This window comes from Geotrypetes seraphini, chromosome 11 (assembly GCF_902459505.1).
Source record: "Geotrypetes seraphini chromosome 11, aGeoSer1.1, whole genome shotgun sequence".
Classification (NCBI taxonomy): Eukaryota; Metazoa; Chordata; class Amphibia; order Gymnophiona; family Dermophiidae; genus Geotrypetes; species Geotrypetes seraphini.
In genome coordinates, this window is record NC_047094.1 from 98,825,052 (window position 1) to 98,845,412 (window position 20,361).

General features: G+C 47.1%; 1 protein-coding gene across 3 annotated transcripts in view; it reads left to right on the forward strand.

Moving 5' to 3' along the window:
• The first annotated feature begins 325 nt into the window (after positions 1-325).
• The window catches only part of LOC117345853 (androgen-induced gene 1 protein-like), a 79,130-nt gene continuing 59,094 nt past the window's right edge, over positions 326-20,361 (forward strand). For all 3 annotated transcript variants that reach the window (XM_033915101.1, XM_033915104.1, XM_033915102.1), the window contains exons 1-2: positions 326-527; positions 16,643-16,786. In XM_033915101.1, the coding sequence (XP_033770992.1) occupies positions 336-527; positions 16,643-16,786 (336 nt within the window). In that variant the 5' untranslated portion in view covers positions 326-335. The remainder of the gene's footprint in view (positions 528-16,642; positions 16,787-20,361) is intronic.

A 20,361-nucleotide genomic window follows, 5' to 3' on the forward strand; every position in this document is an offset into this window, starting at 1 on the left:
AAGATTTTCCTGAACTATGTTGCATATTTATTTTAAAAGTCATACATAATTTACAGCAGGAAAACTATTTCCCAACAGTAAAAGAAACGTGCGAACAAAGACTCAACAGTTAAAGTAACATCCGTGTTTAACCGTGTAGCCGCCCTAGCTCGGGCCGTACCATTCAGCCAGAAGGGAGACGGCAAAGCGATAACGCCTGTTCTTTTTCTCACTTGAACTTAATGACGGTTTCTTCCTCGCCCACGCTATACATTAAGGGAAAAAAAAAATTGGAAAGTTAAAGGGCTGTCGCCTCTCTGTTCCCTCCCCTCTGGTGAGAAGGTGGTGCGGGCCGGATGGCGCGCTCTGATTTATGGCCCAAGATGGCGGCCGGGCCCTGTTCTCGGGCGGTTTGTGGCCTCCACGCCGCCGCTTTCACCTGGTGCGCCCTCAGTATATGGCAACACCTAGTGATAGCTGGTAATGGCCAAGTGCCTTCGGCCTACACATACGGCGGTCGCTGGAAGTACCTGACCTTTATTAACCAAGTAGGTTCACGGGGGGAGGAGGCGCTTCCCGCCAAAACTTCAAAAACGACGCCTCAGTTATCGTCATCAGGAAACCATGTCTTGAAGCTTCTGACCAAATTCTCTCCTATTTACCCCACTCAAACCAAATCTGCCCTCCACCGCACAATACCGAAACTACCCCTGATCTCCGATCCCCACAATCCTGCCTCTAAACTCCGTCTCTTTCACTAATAATCAGTCAATAAATAAAACTGTCACAGCACTAATGTTTTCTATATACGTTATCTTCAGATACCTTTCCTTACCAGCATTTCAAAATACTAGGGGTTGCCAAACACGCTATAAATAATCCCTCCCTGCAGCCAGTGATGGAGTCTGCTCAATACTGGGGTGCTGTGCATCCACAGAGCTAGCTCCTGTGTTTAAGCTCTATATCAGTGTTCTTCAACCACCGGTCCATGGACCAGTGCTGGTCCACAGAAATTTCTTGCCGGTCCACAGGACCAACACATGCATCAGGCCCAAAACAGTGTTCTTCAACCGCCGGTCCACGGTGCGATTGATGCGGCTTTATCTTTGAGCCAGCTCCCTATAACTAACTGATTCAGTGCACAAAGCCACGGGCAGTGGCTCCTACGGGCATCATGCGCCTGAACCGGAAGCCTTCTCTCTGACGTTGCAACATCAGAGGGAAAGCTTCCAGATGAGGCAAGGGACATGCAAGGTGCAATTAGTACTATTATGGGGGCGGGGTCTGTGGTGGGTATTGGGTAGAGATGGGTGGGGTCTGGCCCAGAACTTAACCCAGTATTCTTCAACCGCCGGTCTGATTTCCTTTTATTTCTTTATTTTTGTTTGGGTTTTGAAAAGAAATCGTGTTGGGAGGGGCATCCGCGCATGCAACGCAGTGATGTCACATGCGCGGGTGCATTTATGCAGCGGGGGTGGGGTGGAGGGCAGCGTTGGGGCATAATGGGCAGGGATGGGTGGAACTGGGTGGGCCTGGGGGGCGAGTCTAGGGGTCTGGATTTTACAAACATAAAATCTAGTACAGTAATCCTGTATTTTGTGGTCTATTTCAATTCTTTGTGTTTTTTAAGTGGCTCCAGGACCCACTGTGCCTGCTTGGAGGGGGCAGACTTTGAAGCTGGCAGGTGCATCCTTCGGGAACCTGTTCAAGCCAGCCTGCTGAATATTTGTGGAGCTCAGGGTTCCGGGCCGTCAGCATTTGCTTGCTTCCATGACTCAGTCAGGAGCTTGCACGCAGGCTGTTAGGCATCAAGAGCGTCCTGAGGGGGCACTCACGGTGCTGGCTGCAGTTTCAAACTCCCCCCCCCCTTTCTCCTTTCGGCGATCGCTGCAGCCTGGGAGGTGGAGGTTCAGTCCAAATGAGGTCTGACTGGCAGCCCGAAGATCTCGGCGTGACAGCTGACCAGTGGATTGAGGCAGGCTGCAGCATCTTTTCCCCTGCACATGGTCTGTGAGTACAGGCTATGGCAGCCTATGAGGAAAATGGGGGGGGGGGGAGTTTGAAAAACTGTGATTTAACTGTTTTTACAGATGGAGCCTTGTTCTCCATTCCCCTCCTAAAGCATTTTAAAGTCGTTTTTTGGCACCAAAAACACTGCTATGACAGCCATCTTGGATTTCCTAAAAAAATTTTCTAAGTTCTCAAACTTTCTTAAAACACCTCTTTTTGCCTCAAAATTGATATGGATGGAGTCCTCAGACGCTAATACCCCTATATCAGTGGCCCGCAAACTTTGTTGAGCTGCAGTTCAGTAAATGTAGTGGCTGTGGCTCCAGGCATCCGGAAGTGCACCAGAGTCAACGAGATGATGTCATGTGCATGCATCACATCAATGCATGCACGAAGGCCCTCCAGATGGGCCCTAAACTGCCAGTAGGGGGTGCCAGCAGGGAAGATAAGCGGAGGGAAGGAGAGGCGCTGGCGGTGGCTGATTGCCTACAGGATGTGCAGACTAGATGGGCCATTGTGCCTTTATCTGTCATCATGTTTCTATCTCGCGGCACAACTGAAATCTCAGGATACACACTGTGTGCCGCAGCATACAGTTTGCGATACACTGTTCTATATCATGCCTTATTTCCGCTGGATGGGCAGCTGAAGAGTGCCCATATGCCATGTGCCACAAAGCATGTGAAGGATGTGTGGGAGCTTCAGGCTTAGCCCCTACGCAGACCTCTAGGGCTGTAGAAAGGCAGATGGGTCTATCAGGGGGAGTGAAACACCTTCTGGGGTCCGAAGACGGCACCTCTGTGCACCGCATGGGCGTAAAAGCATCACAGCCCAAGAAAAAGCATCTGTTGTACCCTAACGGACAAGGAGACTTGACCTCTTAGGCCTTACCCCAGAATTTATTAATCTCCTCTGGCAGGCTTATGCACAAGGCAGAAATCCATTGGTTTAGTCTGCTTGCAAGCAGACCATCGTTCAGTAGTGCTGCCCGATTCGCTGGTCCTGCTTCCTATTATGTAACTTCCTGTTTCAGAGGGGCAGGACTAGCAAGAGCTACTAGCGGTGTACACAAGACTATGACCTTGCACTTGGTATCAGTCTGCTTACAGCCACAGAGGGGCATAATCGAAAGTGTGCCCAAGTCTGAGGTTGGACATTACCACAAACCAAGTTGGAAAAATGTCAATTTTCAAAGCTGCCAACGTCTATTTTTTATTTTTGAAAATGAGCTAGGTATAAATTTTGGTCCTTAGGACATATTTTGCCCATTTTCAAAAATAAAAACTTCCTCATGAAAAGCGTACTATTTTGTCTGATTGCGGTAGAAGGAATCCCCATCAGCTGAGCTGGTTTCGGGGATTCCCCTTACCTGACATCCCCAAACCTTCTCCGATATCCCCTTACATTCCGGACCTCCCCCAACATCCCCCCTTCCCCGTAAACCCCCTGATATCCCGGACCTCCCCTGACATCACCCCCCCCACCGCCCACATTTCTGGGCCCTCCTTCCACATCCCCAAACCCCCCCCCCCATCGTACCTTTGATTGAGAAAATGGCAAGAGTGAAGCTCACTCCCTCCTGCCTACAGTGTGCTGCAAATGGCGGGGCTTCCACCTCTCAATGCATCTTGGCGATTTTGAGACAATCATGGCCTTCAGCCCCTTCCACTGCATCCCAAGATGCATTGGGAGGGGAAATCCCTGTCATTTGCAGCACACTGCCCTATAGGCAGGAGGACGTGAGCTTCCCTCCTGCTGTCTTCTCATCCGAAGGTACGAGGGGGGGCCCAGGAATGTGTGTGGGGGGGGTGGAGATGTTGGGGGAGGTCCGGGATATCAGGGGGATATCGAGGATGTCAGGGGGATATTGAGGATGGGATGGGGATGTGGAGGATAGGGTGATATGAGGGGGAGGGGTGTAGGGCTCAGCTGATCCTGGCAAGGATCCCTGAAACCGGCTCAGCTGATGGGGATTCCTTCTGCTGCGATCAGCTGATGAGAAGCCTACAGGGGTTTTTTTTTTGGGGGGGGGGGTTCGCTCTTTGGGTAGCGGGAGGGGGTCATGTTCACTGGGGGAGTAAGGAGGGGTAATGCCTTAAATCCTCTAGTGGTTTTCTTGTCAGTTTGGGCACCTTTGTAGAACTTAGATGCATCTCAAACAGGTCTAATTGCCGGCATCTAAGTTCCCTCTAGGAAAGCTTTGATTATGGCTGGGGTACATCCAGGTTGAAGTCCGCCTAATTCCCATCCATAACACACCTCCCAACACACCCCTTTGCTTTCTGGACGCACAGCCAGGGGAGGATTAATTCGTCGAGGGCCCCTAGGCACACAAGTACACTGGACCCTCTGCCCCGCCCTACTCCACCATGCGCCCAGGCAGAAACAGGAAGCTGCGTCAGAGGGAAGCTTTGGGCAAGCAGCACCGCTTGCACAATTACAGTTCCCATTGCCTTTCTTACCCGTGTTGCTTGCTTGTCTTACTTTGTCGTTTGGGGGGGTGTTGCCGATCGGGGTGGGGTCCGCGTTGCTGATCGGGGGGGCCGATCGATGCTGGAGGGGCCCATTGCCGTTTGGAAAAAACAATGTTGATGCCTTCCTTCATCGGGCCCCCCTGACCATTTCAGGCCCTAGGCACATGCCTACTTGGCCTATTGGTTAATCCTGCCCTATGCACAGCAATTTAGAAGTGCTGCTGCATGTCCAGAAAGTTGGTGTTGATTATGGTACTTGGACATCGCTGCTATTAGGATGTCCAAGTGCCGACTTAGGCTGGTTTTTGGACGTTTTAAAGTTTTGATTATGAGCCCCACAGAGTTCAGGATGCAGCGGGTGAGGGAACAGGTAGGTAGCAGGGAGACAATGGAAGCAATTTCTGTTTACTGTTGCTGCTGCAGATATAGGAAAGCAGAGGCCGGGCAGGTGAGCACACCCACTCTCCGCAAGATGCCTATGTCCTTCCTATCATTCTCTCTGCAAGAAACTCCCCAGCCCCTATCTGTCCCATTTATTCTGTCTTTCCTAATTAGATAGCAAGTTCTTATAAGCAGTGACCATCTATTATATGTTGAATGTACAATGCTGCATACACCTTTTAGCACTTTAGAAATGATAAATGGTAGTAGCAATAGTAAGAGAAAGGCATTAGTTGGGAAACAGGTGCTGCATACCTCCAACTGATATCTCACATACTCCCAGCACTTTATAGCCGGGCGCTCCACCCAGGAAATTTAGATGCCCGCCGGCTGTCATCTGCCGCAAATCCTGCTTAACGCGCAGCTGAAGAGCCGCCGAAAGACTCCCGCCTGACTAAACAAAACAAAACCCAGCAAGCGACTTGAACCTGGCTTCCCTTCTCTTCCTTCCGAAACCAGAAGTTAAGTCCGGTGGAGGGGGGGGTGTGTGTAGGGAACAGAAGCCAGCACGGACAGTGGTACCTTTAGAGCCCCGGAGCATGCGGGAGATAGGCCAGCCATGGAGGGAAGCTTACTTGCTCTTGCTTACTTCAGGCCTTTCTCGCTGCCAGGTCCTGCCTACTTTCTGTTTCCGCGAAGGCAGGACCCGGCAACGAGAAAGGCCCGAAGTAAGCAAGAGCAGCAAGTTGTAAGCTTCCCTCTGTCGCTGACCTTTGGGAGATAGGTCAGCGACAAAAGGAAACTTGCAACTTGCCTTTGTCTGTAGCGAATCTGCCGGGTGTGTGAGACCTGGGGGGGGGGGGTGAATGGGAGGAGGAATGCTGCTGTACCCAATTAGAGGGGGAGGGGGAAGAGAAATGATGATGCTGCTGCTGCTATACCCAATGGGGGGAGGGGGAAGAGAAATGCTGATGCTTCTGCTGTACCCAATTGGAGGGAGGGAAGAGAAATGCTGCTGCTACTGTACCAATGGGGGGGGAGGGGGAAGAGAAATGCTGCTGCACCCAATGGGGGGAGACATGCTGCTGCACCCAATTGGAAAGGGGGGAAGAGAAATGCTGCTGCACTGAATGGGGGAGGGGACAGAGAAATGTTCTGCTGCTGCACCCATTTTGGGAGGGGAGGGGGAAGGGAAGAGAAATGCTGCTGCTGCACTTAATTTTTTTGGGGGGAGGGGGAAGAGAAAAGCTGGTGCACCCAATTGGGGGGAAGAGAAAAGCTGCTGCTGCACCCAATTGGGGGGGAAGAAAAGTGCTGCTGCTGCAGCACCCAATTGGGGAGAGAGAGGGGAGAAGGAAAACCAGGGAAGGGAGAGGAGAGGCAGATGCCAAGACCATGGGAGGGAAAGGAAAGGAGCTACCAGACCATGGAGGGGGGATAGATGTCAGCACATATGCGGGGAGGAGGAGGATGGAGATCCCAGGGCATGGAGGGAGAGAAGGGAAGGAGATAGAGATGCCAGACCATGGGGTGGAGTGGGAAGGAAGGAAAGGAGAAGAGAGAAATGCCAGAACATAGGGGAGGGGTTGAAGCTGAAATGAATCATGTACAAAGGAGAGAAAGGGCACAGGATATACAGTTTATTCAAGGGACATAGAAAGAGGGAAGATGCCATATGGAACAAAGAGTGGGCGGACACTGGATGAAAAGGGCAGAGAGGGTGGACAGTGGATGCAAGGGGCACAGAGAGGATGGACAGTAGATGGAAGGGGTAGAGAGAGAGAGGGCAGAGGCTGGGTTGAAGGGGCAAAGAGGACAGATGTTGCATGGAAGGGATCAAGGACAAATGCTGAATAGAAAGAAGAGCGAAGAGAAGATGATTAAAGCAGAAACGACAAAAGGTAGAAAAAAATTTTTTTGTTGCTTTACTTAGAATCAAGTAGTACTGTATCTATTGATTAAAGTTTATAAATAGGAAATGGAAATAAGGCAGTTTTTTTGGGACTAAACCCCTTTCCTCAGGTCAGGACAGAATACCATAACAGCAGTGGTGCCCAAATGGTCGAGCGCGATCGACCAGTAGATCGCAAAGGCAATGTGAGTAGATCGCATTGCCTTTGCAATCTTTTTCTTCCTGCCTCCCTGAGCCAGGCCAGGCACGTACAAGCGCCGGACTCACAAGACTTCACCTCCAATGTCAATTCTGATGTCAGAGAGGAAGTTCTGGGCCAGCCAATCACTGCCTGGCTGGCCTGGAACTTCCTCTCCGACGTTAGAATTGATGTCAGAGGTGAGGTCTTGTGAGTCCAGCGCTTGTACGTGCCTGGCCTGGCTCGTGGAAGCAGCAGGGAGAAATCGGCGTGGTGGCTTAGGGGGTAGGGAAAGAATCGGGGAAGTGGAGAAATCAGCGAGATGGCTTGGGGGGCAGGGGGAGAGAGAAAGACAGGCAGGCAGGCAGGGGGAGAGAGAAAGAAAAAGAGGCAGAAAGAAAAAAATATTGGATTTACAATCAGAAGAAGGAAGTGCAACCAGAAACTCATGAAATCACCAGACAAAAAGGTAGGAAAATGATTTTATTTTCAGTTTAGTGATCAAAATGTGTCTTTTTTTTATTGATAGTGATATTTGGGTAATTTGTATTGTATATTAAGATATTTTATGATATTATTATATGCAGGAAAATGAAATTATTGAATGATATTTATGTTACCTGTATAGGTAATAGTGGAATATGTGGAATATCTTTTGTTCTTTCATTTGTATGACACTGTTTTTGATTAAAAATCAATAAAGAATCAAAATGTGTCTGTTTTGAGAATTTATATCTGCTGTCTATATTTTTCACTATGGCCCCCTTTTACTAAACCGAAATAGCGGTTTTTAGCGCAGGGAGCCTATGAGCATCGAGAGCTGTGCAGGGCATTCAGCGCATCTCCCTGCACTAAAAACCGCTATTGTGATTTAGTAAAAAGGGAGGAGATATATTTGTCTATTTATGTATAGTTGTTCCTGAGGTGACATTGCATAGAATCGTCTGCCTTGATCTCTTTGAAAACCCGCGGAATATAAATGATAATTAACATTTTCTCTGCGTACAGTGTGCTTTGTGTTTTTTAAAAATTTTATTGTTGGTAGATCATTTTGACTTGGTCATTTTAAAAGTAGCTCGCAAGCCCAAAATGTGTGGGCACCCCAGCTGTAGAGCCATTTCTTGTATGACTGGATGAGCTATATTTTTTTTTGTTGTTGTTTATGTTCATGCAGAAATAAATGGCTAGATTGAACCTAATGACTTCATTAATGCCTTTCCCTTTTTTTAACCTCTATACCATTTGAAAGAGGGAAAATACTTCTTAAATTTAGTAAAAATATTCTGGCACAAGTGTCAAACCTTAAAAAAGGAAGTCATATTGAGCATTGGAAAATAATAATAATAATTAACTAATAAAAATAGTACACATTTAGGGCTCCTTTTACTAAGTTAGGATAGTGGTTTTAGCATGCGCTTAGCGCATGGAGAATTGCCACGTGTGCTAGATGCTAACACCAGCATTGAACTGGTGTTAGTTTTCCCACGTAGCGCAGGGGTTTGCATGCGCTAAAAATGCTAGCACACTTTAATAAAAGAGGGGGTTAATTTTCCCCACCACCAAATTTCTCCATCCCGCCCCACCCGGCTACTTTTCCATGCCACCCGGCTGGAAAAAATTTTTGGGGAGAACACTGCATACCCCCTTGATGTGATCATACTGTGTGTTGGGAACCTATGCTTTAAGTGACCTGTGGAGGGACCTGGATTCAATTTTCTCTACAGGTTTTTCTCTTTGTGGTCATTATACAACAGTACTACTGAGGGGCTGGATTTAGGACCTATGATTGCAGGGCAGTAAAGGGAGTCCTGGTGCATGGCTGCTTGCTAAGGACTGTCATTGCCATGACTGTACTAAAGAAAGTGAGAAGATTTAAAATAGGGGACAAAATCCCCAGGAAATGGCATCTTAGCCCGGGTTCCAGTTGACCTGAGAGCCCAAAATAATGGGAATACTGCTGAATCAGAAAACATTGTGCCTAATAATATGAGACCTGCCGAACTGCATTCTTTTTCAGAAAGTGCACTTCTGTAGCATGGAGAACAATGAGTTCTGTTCACACACAATGAAATACTTCAGAAGTATTGGTTGAGCAACAAAGCAATTTACAAGTAAAAATAAATTGAAAGTAAATATTTATTTGGAGTATTGAGATATAGAACTAAGGGCCTCTTTTACAAAGCCGCATGGCAACAGCCCCAAAGCCCTTTAAATCTTTATGGGCTTCGGGGCTGTTGCTGCGCGGCTTTGTAAAAGAGGCTCTAAGTCACACCTGTACAATTTACACAGAGTACAATGTCTGGAAAGCAGTATATACTATTGCTCAAAGTATGGGAAACAAGATTATCCCAGGACAAGCAGGCAGCATATTCTTGACTGATGGGTGACGGCACCGACGGAGCCCCGGTACGGACACTTTTAGAGTGATTGCACTCTAAGAACTTGGAAAGTTCTAGAGGCCGCACCGCGCGTGCGCGAGTGTCTTCCCGCCCGACACAGGCGCGCGGTCCCCAGTTTCTTAGTTTCCGCGGAGCTAAAAAGACGTGTGTTCAACGGCTGTTGAATATATTTTTCGATTTTTGCCTTCCACGCTCGCGTAAACCCTTTGGGAAATATTTTTTCCCTCATTTTTTCTTTATTTCTTTAAAAAAAAAAAAAAAAAAAAATTCTATTAGTCATTTTTTTCCTTTTCTTTCGGTTTCGCCCCGGCGGGGCCTATTGTCACTATCGAAGCCTCGGGCTTCGATTTGGCTGAAGCCATTTTTCCATTCATGCCCCCTCAACCCGGGTTTAAAAAGTGCCAGCGGTGCACTCGGCCAATTTCACTGACAGACCCACATAACTGGTGTCTGCAGTGTCTTGGTCCTGATCATCGAGCGTCAACTTGCACCCGCTGCGCATCGTTAAAGAAAAGGACTCTGAAAAACCGCCAGATCCAACAGCGGTTGCTTTTCGGTGCCGAGATGTCCGACTCTGCTACACCGGCACCGACATCGGTTCCATCTCAGTCGGCACCTTCCTCGTCGACACCGCGCGATACCGCGCCGGCATCGCACCCTCCAGGTAAGCCGGCTAAGAAGCCTTCCCCGCTGGAGCATCTTCCGGTCTCCACTGCAGTGAGCCCAATCCTGCCGACCATGAAACGCCAGCGGAAGCGCTCTGCTCCGATTGAAGTTAGCCCTTCGACATCGGGTTCTTCTTCGGAGTGTAGAGCGGCACCTAAGGTACCGCAGAAGAAAAAAGCGGTACCGGTGCCCTCCTTAGATGAGCGCATTGCCGCCGTCTTGCAGGTTCAGCTCAGGGAACAACTCCAACAGCTGCTTCCTGCTATTTTGACCCCGATCCTTCCAGAACTGATCCGGTCTGAGCCACCGGTGCCGATAGTGGAGCAACCTTCTATTCTTGCATCCACTCCCTCGGTACCGGTGCACTCGGCCTCATCGACATCGATGCCACTTCTTGCACCGGAACCGAGACATCAGTCAGTACAGACTTCGGCACCAGTACAACAAGTGACATCTCCCGGTACTGTGTCGATGAGATCGGGTAAGTCGGTACGCAAATCCCGACATTTAGAACCCTCGACTCCAGAGTCCCGGGATCGTACATCTCATGTAAGAGACCCTGATCTGTGGGGAGACTCTGAAGAACCATTCCTCTCTGAAGGTGAATGTTCTTCTGAAGAAGAGGATTCTGCGTTACCTGATCCTTCTTCAAGACAGGAATCCACATCTTTTACTTCTTTTTTGAAAGATATGTGTGATTCCATGTCTATTCCTTTGGAGGCTGAGTCTAAAAAATCTAAAGCTTTTTTAGATGCACTTGATTTTGACCAGCCTCCTAAGGAATTCTTGAAACTGCCTCTACATGATATATTACGAGAGACATTCTACAAGAATTTGGAGACTCCTTTAACAATTCCTGGAGCTCCCCGTAAGCTTGATTCTTTGTACAAGGTGATTCCTATTCCTGGATTCGACAAACCCCAGCTTCCTCACAAATCCTTGTTAGTGGAATCTACCCTAAAAAAATCTTCAGGAGCTAGTGTATATGCTTCTGTACCTCCTGGCAGAGAGGGTAAGGCCATGGACAAATTTGGTAAGAGGCTTTATCAAAATGCAATGTTGGCCAATAGATCTGGCAACTACGCATTCCATTTTTCATTTTATCTGAAACACCTCCTTACCACCATGGCCTCTTTTGAAAAGTACCTCCCCCAATGAAAACAACAGGCTTTTCATCAATGCTCTTCTTCGCTGTTTCAACTGCGAAAATTTATGGTTAGGTCCATCTATGATACCTTTGAGCTAACCTCAAGAGCAACAGCTATGTCTGTAGCCATGCGTCGGCTTGCCTGGCTCCGGGTATCCGAACTTGATGTTAACCATCAAGATCGGTTAGCCAATGCACCATGCCTGGGGGATGAGCTTTTTGGGGAATCCATGGACTCGACCACTCAAAAGCTCTCGGCTCATGAAACACGTTGGGATACTCTGCTCAAAAATAAAAAGAAGCCCCCTACTACACGGCCTTTCAGACAGCAGTCGGATTATCAGCGCCGCTATGCAGCTAGACCATTGCAGACACCTTCCCAACCACCTAGACGTCAACGCCAACAACAACGTCAACCTCCTAGGCCTCAACAGCAACAGCAGCCTGTGAAGCCACCTCCACAACCAAAGTCACAACCCTTTTGACTTAGTTCTCCAAAGCATAGCCAGAGTTCAAATCTCCACCCACCTCCCTCAACCCATAGGTGGTCGTTTATCTCTTTTCCTCAGCCGATGGGAAATCATCACCTCGGACCAATGGGTCCTCAACATCATCCACCACAGCTACTCTCAACTTTCAAACTCTGCCGGCTCTAAGTCCACCAAAAGAGTCTGCTTTGAACTCTCCTCAATCTGCTCTCCTTGTTCAAGAAGTTCAATCTCTTCTTCTTTTAAATGCCATAGAGGAAGTTCCTCCAGATCAGCAGGGGCAGGGGTTCTACTCCCGTTATTTTCTAGTCCCCAAAAAAACAGGAGATCTAAGACCCATTCTAGATCTTCGAGATCTCAACAAATGTTTGGTCAAAGAAAAATTCAAAATGCTTTCTTTAGCCACTCTTTACCCTCTTCTCAATCAAAACGACTGGCTATGCTCCCTCGATCCCTCGAAGCTTACACTCACATTCCGGTCAATCTGACCTCCAGGCAATATCTTCGTTTCATGATCAATCATCGTCATTACCAATACAAGGTACTACCCTTCGGTCTTGCCTCCTCTCCAAGGGTGTTCACCAAGTGCCTCATTGTGGTTGCAGCTTTTCTTCGCTCTCACCACCTTCAGGTCTTTCCTTACCTAGACGACTGGTTGATCAAAGCCGTCTCATCTCAGTCAGTTCTTCTGGCCACGAATCAAACCATCTTTTTTCTTCAAATCCTGGGATTCGAGATCAGTCTTCCAAAATCTCACCTCATCCCCACTCAAAGACTCCAGTTCATTGGAGCAATACTGGACACAATCCTCATGAGATCATTCCTTCCATTCAATCGTCTTCAGACTCTCCAATTTCTCTGTCAGCAGATACTGTCTCAAAGTTCCATCTCTGCCAAACAGATGATGATTCTTTTGGGTCACATGGCCTCCACGGTTCACGTCACTCCCCTTGCGCGTCTCCACCTGCTCACTCCCCAATGGACCTTAGCCAACCAGTGGTCTCAGGCGACAGATCCTTGCTCACAACACATATCTGTGACATCATCACTTCGTCGATCTCTGCAATGGTGGTTGATATCCTCAAATCTATCCAGAGGTCTTCTATTTCATCTGCCTCAGCATCAGCTTGTCATCACCACCGATGCATCCCCTTATGCCTGGGGAGCACATTTGGACGAGTTTCAAACTCAAGGGTTTTGGACACCTCAGGAAATGAAGCATCACATCAATTTCCTGGAACTCAGGGCCATGCTTTATGCCCTCAAAGCATTTCAGCATCTTCTCTTTCCTCAGGTCCTTCTACTGTGCACAGACAATCAAGTTGCAATGTATTACATCAACAAACAAGGTGGGACAGGCTCTCGCCTATTATGCCAGGAATCTGGACTTGGGCCACAGATCACCACTTGTTCCTGAAAGCGATCTACATCCAGGGGGAGCAGAACTCGTTAGCGGACAAACTCAGCAGAGTTTTACAACCACACGAATGGACTCTCGACCCATCGACCTTGCAGTCCATCTTCGACCATTGGGGCACTCCTCAAGTGGATCTCTTTGCAGCTCCTCACAATCACCAACTGCCCCGCTTCTGCTCCAGACTCTACACTCCTCACCGTCTGGCAGCGGATGCGTTCCTCTTGGATTGGTCCAATCTGTTCCTGTATGCTTTCCCTCCACTTCCACTCATGTTACGCACCTTGTTCAAGCTCAAGAGGGACAGAGCCACCATGATCCTAATCGCTCCAAGATGGCCCAGGCAGCATTGGTTCTCCCTTGTACTTCAACTCAGTTCCAAGGATCCTTTTCTGCTTCCAATATTTCCTTCTCTGCTTACGCAGCATCAGAAGACCCTTCTGCATCCCAACCTCCAGTCTCTACACCTGACAGCTTGGTATCTCTCGGGCTGACTTCACATGATTCTCTACTGTCTCAGCACGTTCGTTCTGTCCTGGATGCTTCCAGGAAACCGACCACTCTTCAGTGTTACCATCAGAAGTGGACAAGATTTTCTTCTTGGTGTCTTCTTCATCATCATAATCCCACGTCTCTTGCAGTGGAGACCTTGTTAGATTACCTGCTTTTTCTGTCTGACTCTGGCCTCAAATCTACCTCCGTCAGAGTTCATCTCAGTGCTATTGCGGCTTTTCATGAGCCAGTCCATGGAAAACTCCTTTCAGCTCATCCCCTGGTCACCAGATTTATGCGAGGTCTTTTTAATTTAAAACCTCCTATTAAAGCACCTCCTGTGATCTGGGATCTTAATGTGGTTCTATCCGCTTTAATGAAGCCTCCATTTGAACCTTTGGCTAATGCCTCTTTCAAATTCCTTACTTGGAAGGTTCTTTTCCTTATTGCTCTCACCTCTGCCAGGAGGGTCAGTGAGCTCCATGCACTAGTTTCTGACCCACCTTTCACAGTCTTTCATCATGATAAGGTGGTTCTGCGTACACATCCAAAGTTTCTCCCTAAGGTTGTCTCTGAATTCCATCTCAATCAATCCATTGTTCTGCCTGTCTTCTTTCCGAGGCCTCACTCTCATTCTGGAGAACAGGCTCTACATACTTTGGACTGTAAGCGGGCTCTGGCTTACTATTTAGACCGTACCAAGCCCCACAGATCATCTCCCCAACTCTTTCTGTCCTTTGATCCGAATAAGTTAGGACATCCTGTTTCTAAACGTACGTTGTCTAATTGGCTGGCAGCGTGCATTTCATTCTGTTATGCTCAGACCGGACTGACACTGGAAGGTTCTGTCACGGCCCATAGAGTCCGAGCTATGGCAGCATCTGTAGCTTTCCTCCGTTCCACTCCTATTGAGGAAATCTGCAAGGCTGCCACTTGGTCCTCAGTTCATACTTTTACATCTCACTATTGTCTGGATGCATTCTCCAGACGGGATGGACACTTCGGCCAATCTGTTTTACAAAATTTGTTTTCTTAATGGCCAACCTTCCCACCATCCCTCTTTTTGTTAACTTGGAGGTCACCCATCAGTCAAGAATATGCTGCCTGCTTGTCCTGGGATAAAGCACAGTTACTTACCGTAGCAGGTGTTATCCAGGGACAGCAGGCAGATATTCTTGCGTCCCACCCACCTCCCCGGGTTGGCTTCTTAGCTGGCTTATCATAACTGGGGACCGCGCGCCTGTGTCGGGCGGGAAGGCACTCGCGCACGCGCGGTGCGGCCTCTAGAACTTTCCAAGTTCTTAGAGTGCAATCACTCTAAAAGTGTCCATACCGGGGCTCCGTCGGTGCCGTCACCCATCAGTCAAGAATATCTGCCTGCTGTCCCTGGATAACACCTGTTACGGTAAGTAACTGTGCTTTCTGGAAAGCAGTACAGTCATGTGAAAAAATTAGGACACTCCATTAAATATTCAGTTCTTTCTTAAGAAATGTTCACCTATCAATTTCAAATCTTTTTTTTTTATTTCTCTGGAAAAGAAAGTGATGTAATTGCAGGTAAACAACAAAATATTTCCTTGATTTACTCATGAAACGAGATATCCACAAAAATGTGTATTCTAACTAAGGAATAAATTAGGATGCCCTATACCCTAATAGCTAGTGTTACCCTCCTTTGGCTGAAATAACTGCAGTGAGATGCTTCTTGTAGCCATCTACCAGTCTCTGACATCAGTCTGAGGAAAGTTTGGCCCACTCTTCAATGCAGAATACTTTCAGCTGTGAGATTTTTGAGGGGTTTCTTGCATGTATAGCCCATTTCAAATCACCCCGCAGCATCTCAATGGGATTAAGATCAGGGTTTTGACTCGGCCACGCCAGGACTCTCCTCTCCATTTCTTAGTTTTCAGCCAGTCCTTGGTGGATTTACTGGTATGTTTTGGGTCATTGTCGTGTTGCAGGGTCCAGTTCCACTTCAGCTTTAATTTTCTTTCAGATGATCTCACATGTTCCTCAAGCACCCTCTGATACATGGTAGAATTTATGGTAGATTCTATGATGGTGAGCTGGCCAGGCCCTGCTGAAGCAAAGCATCCCCACCCCATGACACTTCCACCTCCATGCTTCACAGTTGGTATGAGGTTCTTTTCCTGGAATACTGTATTTGGTGTGTGCCAAACATGTCCTCTTTTCTGGTGTCCAAATAATTCAATTTTAGACTCATCTGTCCATAGAATACTATTCCAGAAGTCCTGGTACTTGTCTGTGTTCTCTCTGGAAAACTTCAGTCTGGCCTTGATGTTTCTCTTAGATACCTTTAAATACCTATGTGATGTAAATGTACATGAGTCAAGTCTCTTTTATTTGAAAGGAAGCTATGGAATGAGAGGGCATAGGATGAAGTTAAGAGGTGATTGGCTCAGGAGTAATCTAAGGAAATACTTTTTTACAAAAAGGGTGGTAGATGCGTAGAACAGTCTCCCAGAAGAGGTGGTGGAGACAGAGACTATGTTTGAATTCAAGAAAGCCTAGGATAGGCACCTGGGATCTCTTAGAGAGAGGAATAGATAATGGTTACTGCGGATGGGCAGACTGGATGTGCCATTTACATTTGGCCATCATGTTTCTATGTTTCTAAAATAAATTTATTTCTTTGTATATAACTGTAACAGATTTTACCTTAGGCTTCTGGTGACATCTCAGACTTATTTGTATAGTGTTTTCTGTGGTTACAACTGACAAAAAATTATATATCCAAGGTCCCAGTTATAATCCAAGGTGCTATATAATTCTAAAGTATTTCGCTCGCAGACAAAAACCTGAATGAAATTCTCTAGTATTTCAGATCCAAGGAGTTCATAAATACATCATGTTTTCTCTAGTTACAATGGGAAGCAAAACAAAAGAAAGGCAAAGGCGATGTCATAATATAACACAAGGGATTTTATTGAAAGTTCCATTGGGAAGTCCCAACTAGGATCCTGGTTTTGGCAGAACACTACCTTCCTCAGAGGACATGCCTCCTCTTTTTCTGTCGAGTTCTCTAGTTACAATGTCACATTGATTAATTCGTTAATGCAATTAAACATCTATATTTTATAGGTTCTGCAAACCATACTTTATGGAATCAGTCTCATGACTGACCTGCTTCAGCTATTTGGATATAACAAAAAAGAAGGATTCTGCTTCGATTTGTTGGTGCTGCGAGACTGTTTCTTCTCAATTTTAGCATTCCCTGTTGGCACAGTAAGTCCTTTTGGATCTAACAAAAAAGGATTCTGCTTCTGTTTTTTGGTGCTGTAAGACTGTTTCCTTCTCAGTTTTAGCATTCCCCATTGGCATAGTAAGTCCTGTAATGATTTGCATAATAAGAGACTAGAATAGAGAGTGCATATAACCCATGTACATACAATTTTTACAATTAAGGTATATTATCCCAGGAGAAGCAGGCAGCATATCTCATACATGGTTGACGTCACTGACAGAGCCCCGGTACGGATACTTAAAAAGTGCATCGTCACTTTAATTTCTTAGAAAGTTCGCGATAACCCAAAATGCGTATGTGCGAATGCCTTCCCACCCAATGTAGGTGCGCAGTCCCTCAGTTTCTTAGTTTTTGTGGAGCCAAGAAGTCACATTTCAACAGGTGTTGAAATTTTTTCTGCCTTCTCGCTTTTGCACTTGTGACTTTTCAGTCATTTTCTCTCTTTTTTCTTTTCTTTTCCATTAGTTAAATAAAGTTTTTAAACAGTCTTTTTTTTTTTCGCCATTGGCAGGTTCTGGCCCGGCAGGGCCTCTTCCTCCACCTCAGCCATAGTGTTCAATTTGGCTGAGGCAGTATTCCCGTCCATGTCATGGCCGCCGACGGGTTTTAAAAAGTGCGGTCGCTGTGCTTGGGCTATTTTAGTGACTGATCCTCACCATTGGTGTCTCCAGTGTTTGGGGCCTGAATACCGTCCTGAAACTTGCATGCGCTGCTCTTCTTTACAGAAAAGAACTTTGAAAAATTTTCTTCAGCAGGGACAGCTTTTTAGTGACGCAATGGAAGGTGAGCCGACATCATCACCGACACTGACCGCACCAGCTAAGATGACACTGAAACCTTTGACACCAGCGGAACCACCGACGTCGACTCCAGTGTCGCAGTATACCATCTCTTTGGGTAAGCCGGCTAAAAAGCCTTCCCCTTCCTTCTCCGGGACATAGGTCAAAGCTGCATTGAGTCAAGTGATGCCGACCTCGAAAAAGTACTGTAAGCGCACGGTCCCAATTTCGGTGAGTGTCTCTACATCGGCATCCTCATCACCGGACCATGTCGCTGCACCCTCAGTCCTGGCGAAAAAGCCTATGCCTCCCATACCAGTGCTAACCCATAAGCAAAAATCAATGCCTTGCTTAGGGAAGAGCTTGTTGAGCATTTACGGATGCTAGTTCCAACACAGCTTTTGTCTGTGTCGACACCGACTCTTCCGGTGCAAGTTCAGTCTGAGCACATCATGACACCGATTACCGGCACCGTTGAAGTACCATTGACACGGCGTCAAGATCCGTCCCGCCATTCCAGGTCTCCGTCACGGGTGTCGAAGCAGAAGTCATCTCGACACCGGTCTTCATCTAGTCAGTAATCAAGGTCTACAACACCTATCAAGTCTGGTAAGGTGTCTTGCAAACGCAAGCATACCGACACCCTCTCACCAGACCAGCACCGATCTCACCATCGGTCCCTATCGATGTTGCAAGACTCGGATTTATTAGAAGATTCTGATCCTCCATCACCATCCATGACTGAGGCTTTCTTCTGCGTCAGGTTCTCCACGAAGATCTCCCACTAGAGCGTCTTCCCCATTGGAGAAAATTTCTTTTTCAAAATTTATTCGTCAGATGGGGAAGGATCTCTCAATTACTTTGGAAGCCGATTCTAAATATAGTAAAGAATATTTAAAGACTCTAGACTATGACCAACCTTCCAAAGAGATGTTAAAATTATCATTACATGGCATCTTACGGGAAACTTTCTATAAGAATTTTGAGACTCCTCTTTCTATACCGGTGGCACCTAAGAAACTTGAGTCTCTTTATAAGGTGGTGGCTCTTCCTGGGTTTGACAAACAATTACCACATGAATCCATTGTTGCAGAGTCCACTCTCAAGAAGTCATCTGCAACTAGTGTCTATGCTTCCATCCCTCCTGGCAGAGAGGGAAGTATCATGGATAAATTTGGCAGACGTCTGTACTAAAACTCAATGCTTACCAACAGAGCAGGAAATTACAATTTTTATTTTTCCTGTTACCTGAAACACCCGGTTAAGCAGTTTTCAGCAAACAAGAAATACATTCCTGTCCGCAAGACCAGAGGTTTCCAACATCTTGCCTCCACCATCTTGCAGTTGCGGAAGTACTTGGTCTGTTCAGCTTACAACACATTTGAGCTCACCTCTAGAGTGGTGGCCATGAGACGTCCTCTACATTAACCACCAGGACCATCTCACTAATGCTGCATGTCTAGGTGATAAACTCTTTGGAGACTCTACTGACATGGCTACGCAGAAGTTTTTGGCCCATGAGACCAGATGGGACACTTTGGTCAAACTCAAAAAGAAATCACCTGCCTCTCGACAATTTAAGCCTACTCCTTCATACCAATGCAGGTTTTCTGCCAAAGCTTCTGCTCCTGCTCGGCCTCCACCAAAGAGGCAAAAGCAACAACCACGTCAGGCTAAACCACGTCAGCCTTTTTGACGTGTTCCTACTGCAACCTCTCTCTTCACCTATAGGAGGTCGGCTTCAGTATTTTATCAATCATTGGGAGCTCATCACCTCCGATTAGTTCATAGACTAAACCAATGCTGGGCAGACAATCGCGCACTGGACATCAGCGCGCTGGATTAAAACAGTATTTTAAAGGGTGGTGTGGGTGGAGAAACCCCCCTACTTTACTTAGAACTGTTGGCGCTCCAGTTGTGGGGGGTGTTGTGGGGGACCCCCCCCCCATTATAGAGGAAACATTGCTTGTCCCTATTTTTTAGGGAAAAATTACAGTTTGCTCTATAATGGGGGGTTCCCCCACCCAACCCCAACGGGAGCGCCAACAGATCTAAGTAAAGTGGGGGTTCCCCCCACACACACCCTCGAAGCGCTTTAAAATACTGTTTTAATCTAACGCGCTGACGTCCTGCGCGTGATTGTCTCACATGGTTTTGATTCATCACCCTTCCAATCTCTGGGTATATTCTTCACTTCAACACCCTCCCTCCAGATCATCTGCCAAGAGAGTCTGCTTCCAACCCTGTGCAGTTCTCTCTCCTTCTTCAGGAGGTTCAATCCCTGCTTCTCAATGCTATCGAGGAAGTTCCTCTCCTACAGCAAACTCAGGGATTTTATTCCCGCTACTTCTTAGTTCTAAAGAAGACAGAAAGTCTTCATCCAATTCTGGATCTCAGAGCCCTCAACAAATTTCTAGTCAAGGAGAAATTCCGCATGCTCTCTGTAGCCATTCTTTATCCCCTCTTGGCTCAAAACGACTGGCTATGCTCTCTGGATCTCATGGTAGCCTATACTCATATACCAATTCATCAGGCTCCCCGCAAGTACCTCCGTTTCCAAGTGGATTAATGTCATTACTAGTACAAGGTACTCCCTTACGGTCTGGCATCTTCATGAAGTGCCTGATTGTGGTAGCGGCAGCCTTATGATCCCACCGTCTTCAGGTCTTTCCTTATCTAGACGATTGGTTGATCAGGCCCACTCATCTCAGAAGGTTGCTCTGGCGACAACTCACACCATCTCATTTCTTCAAATTTTGGGGTTCAAAATCAATTTC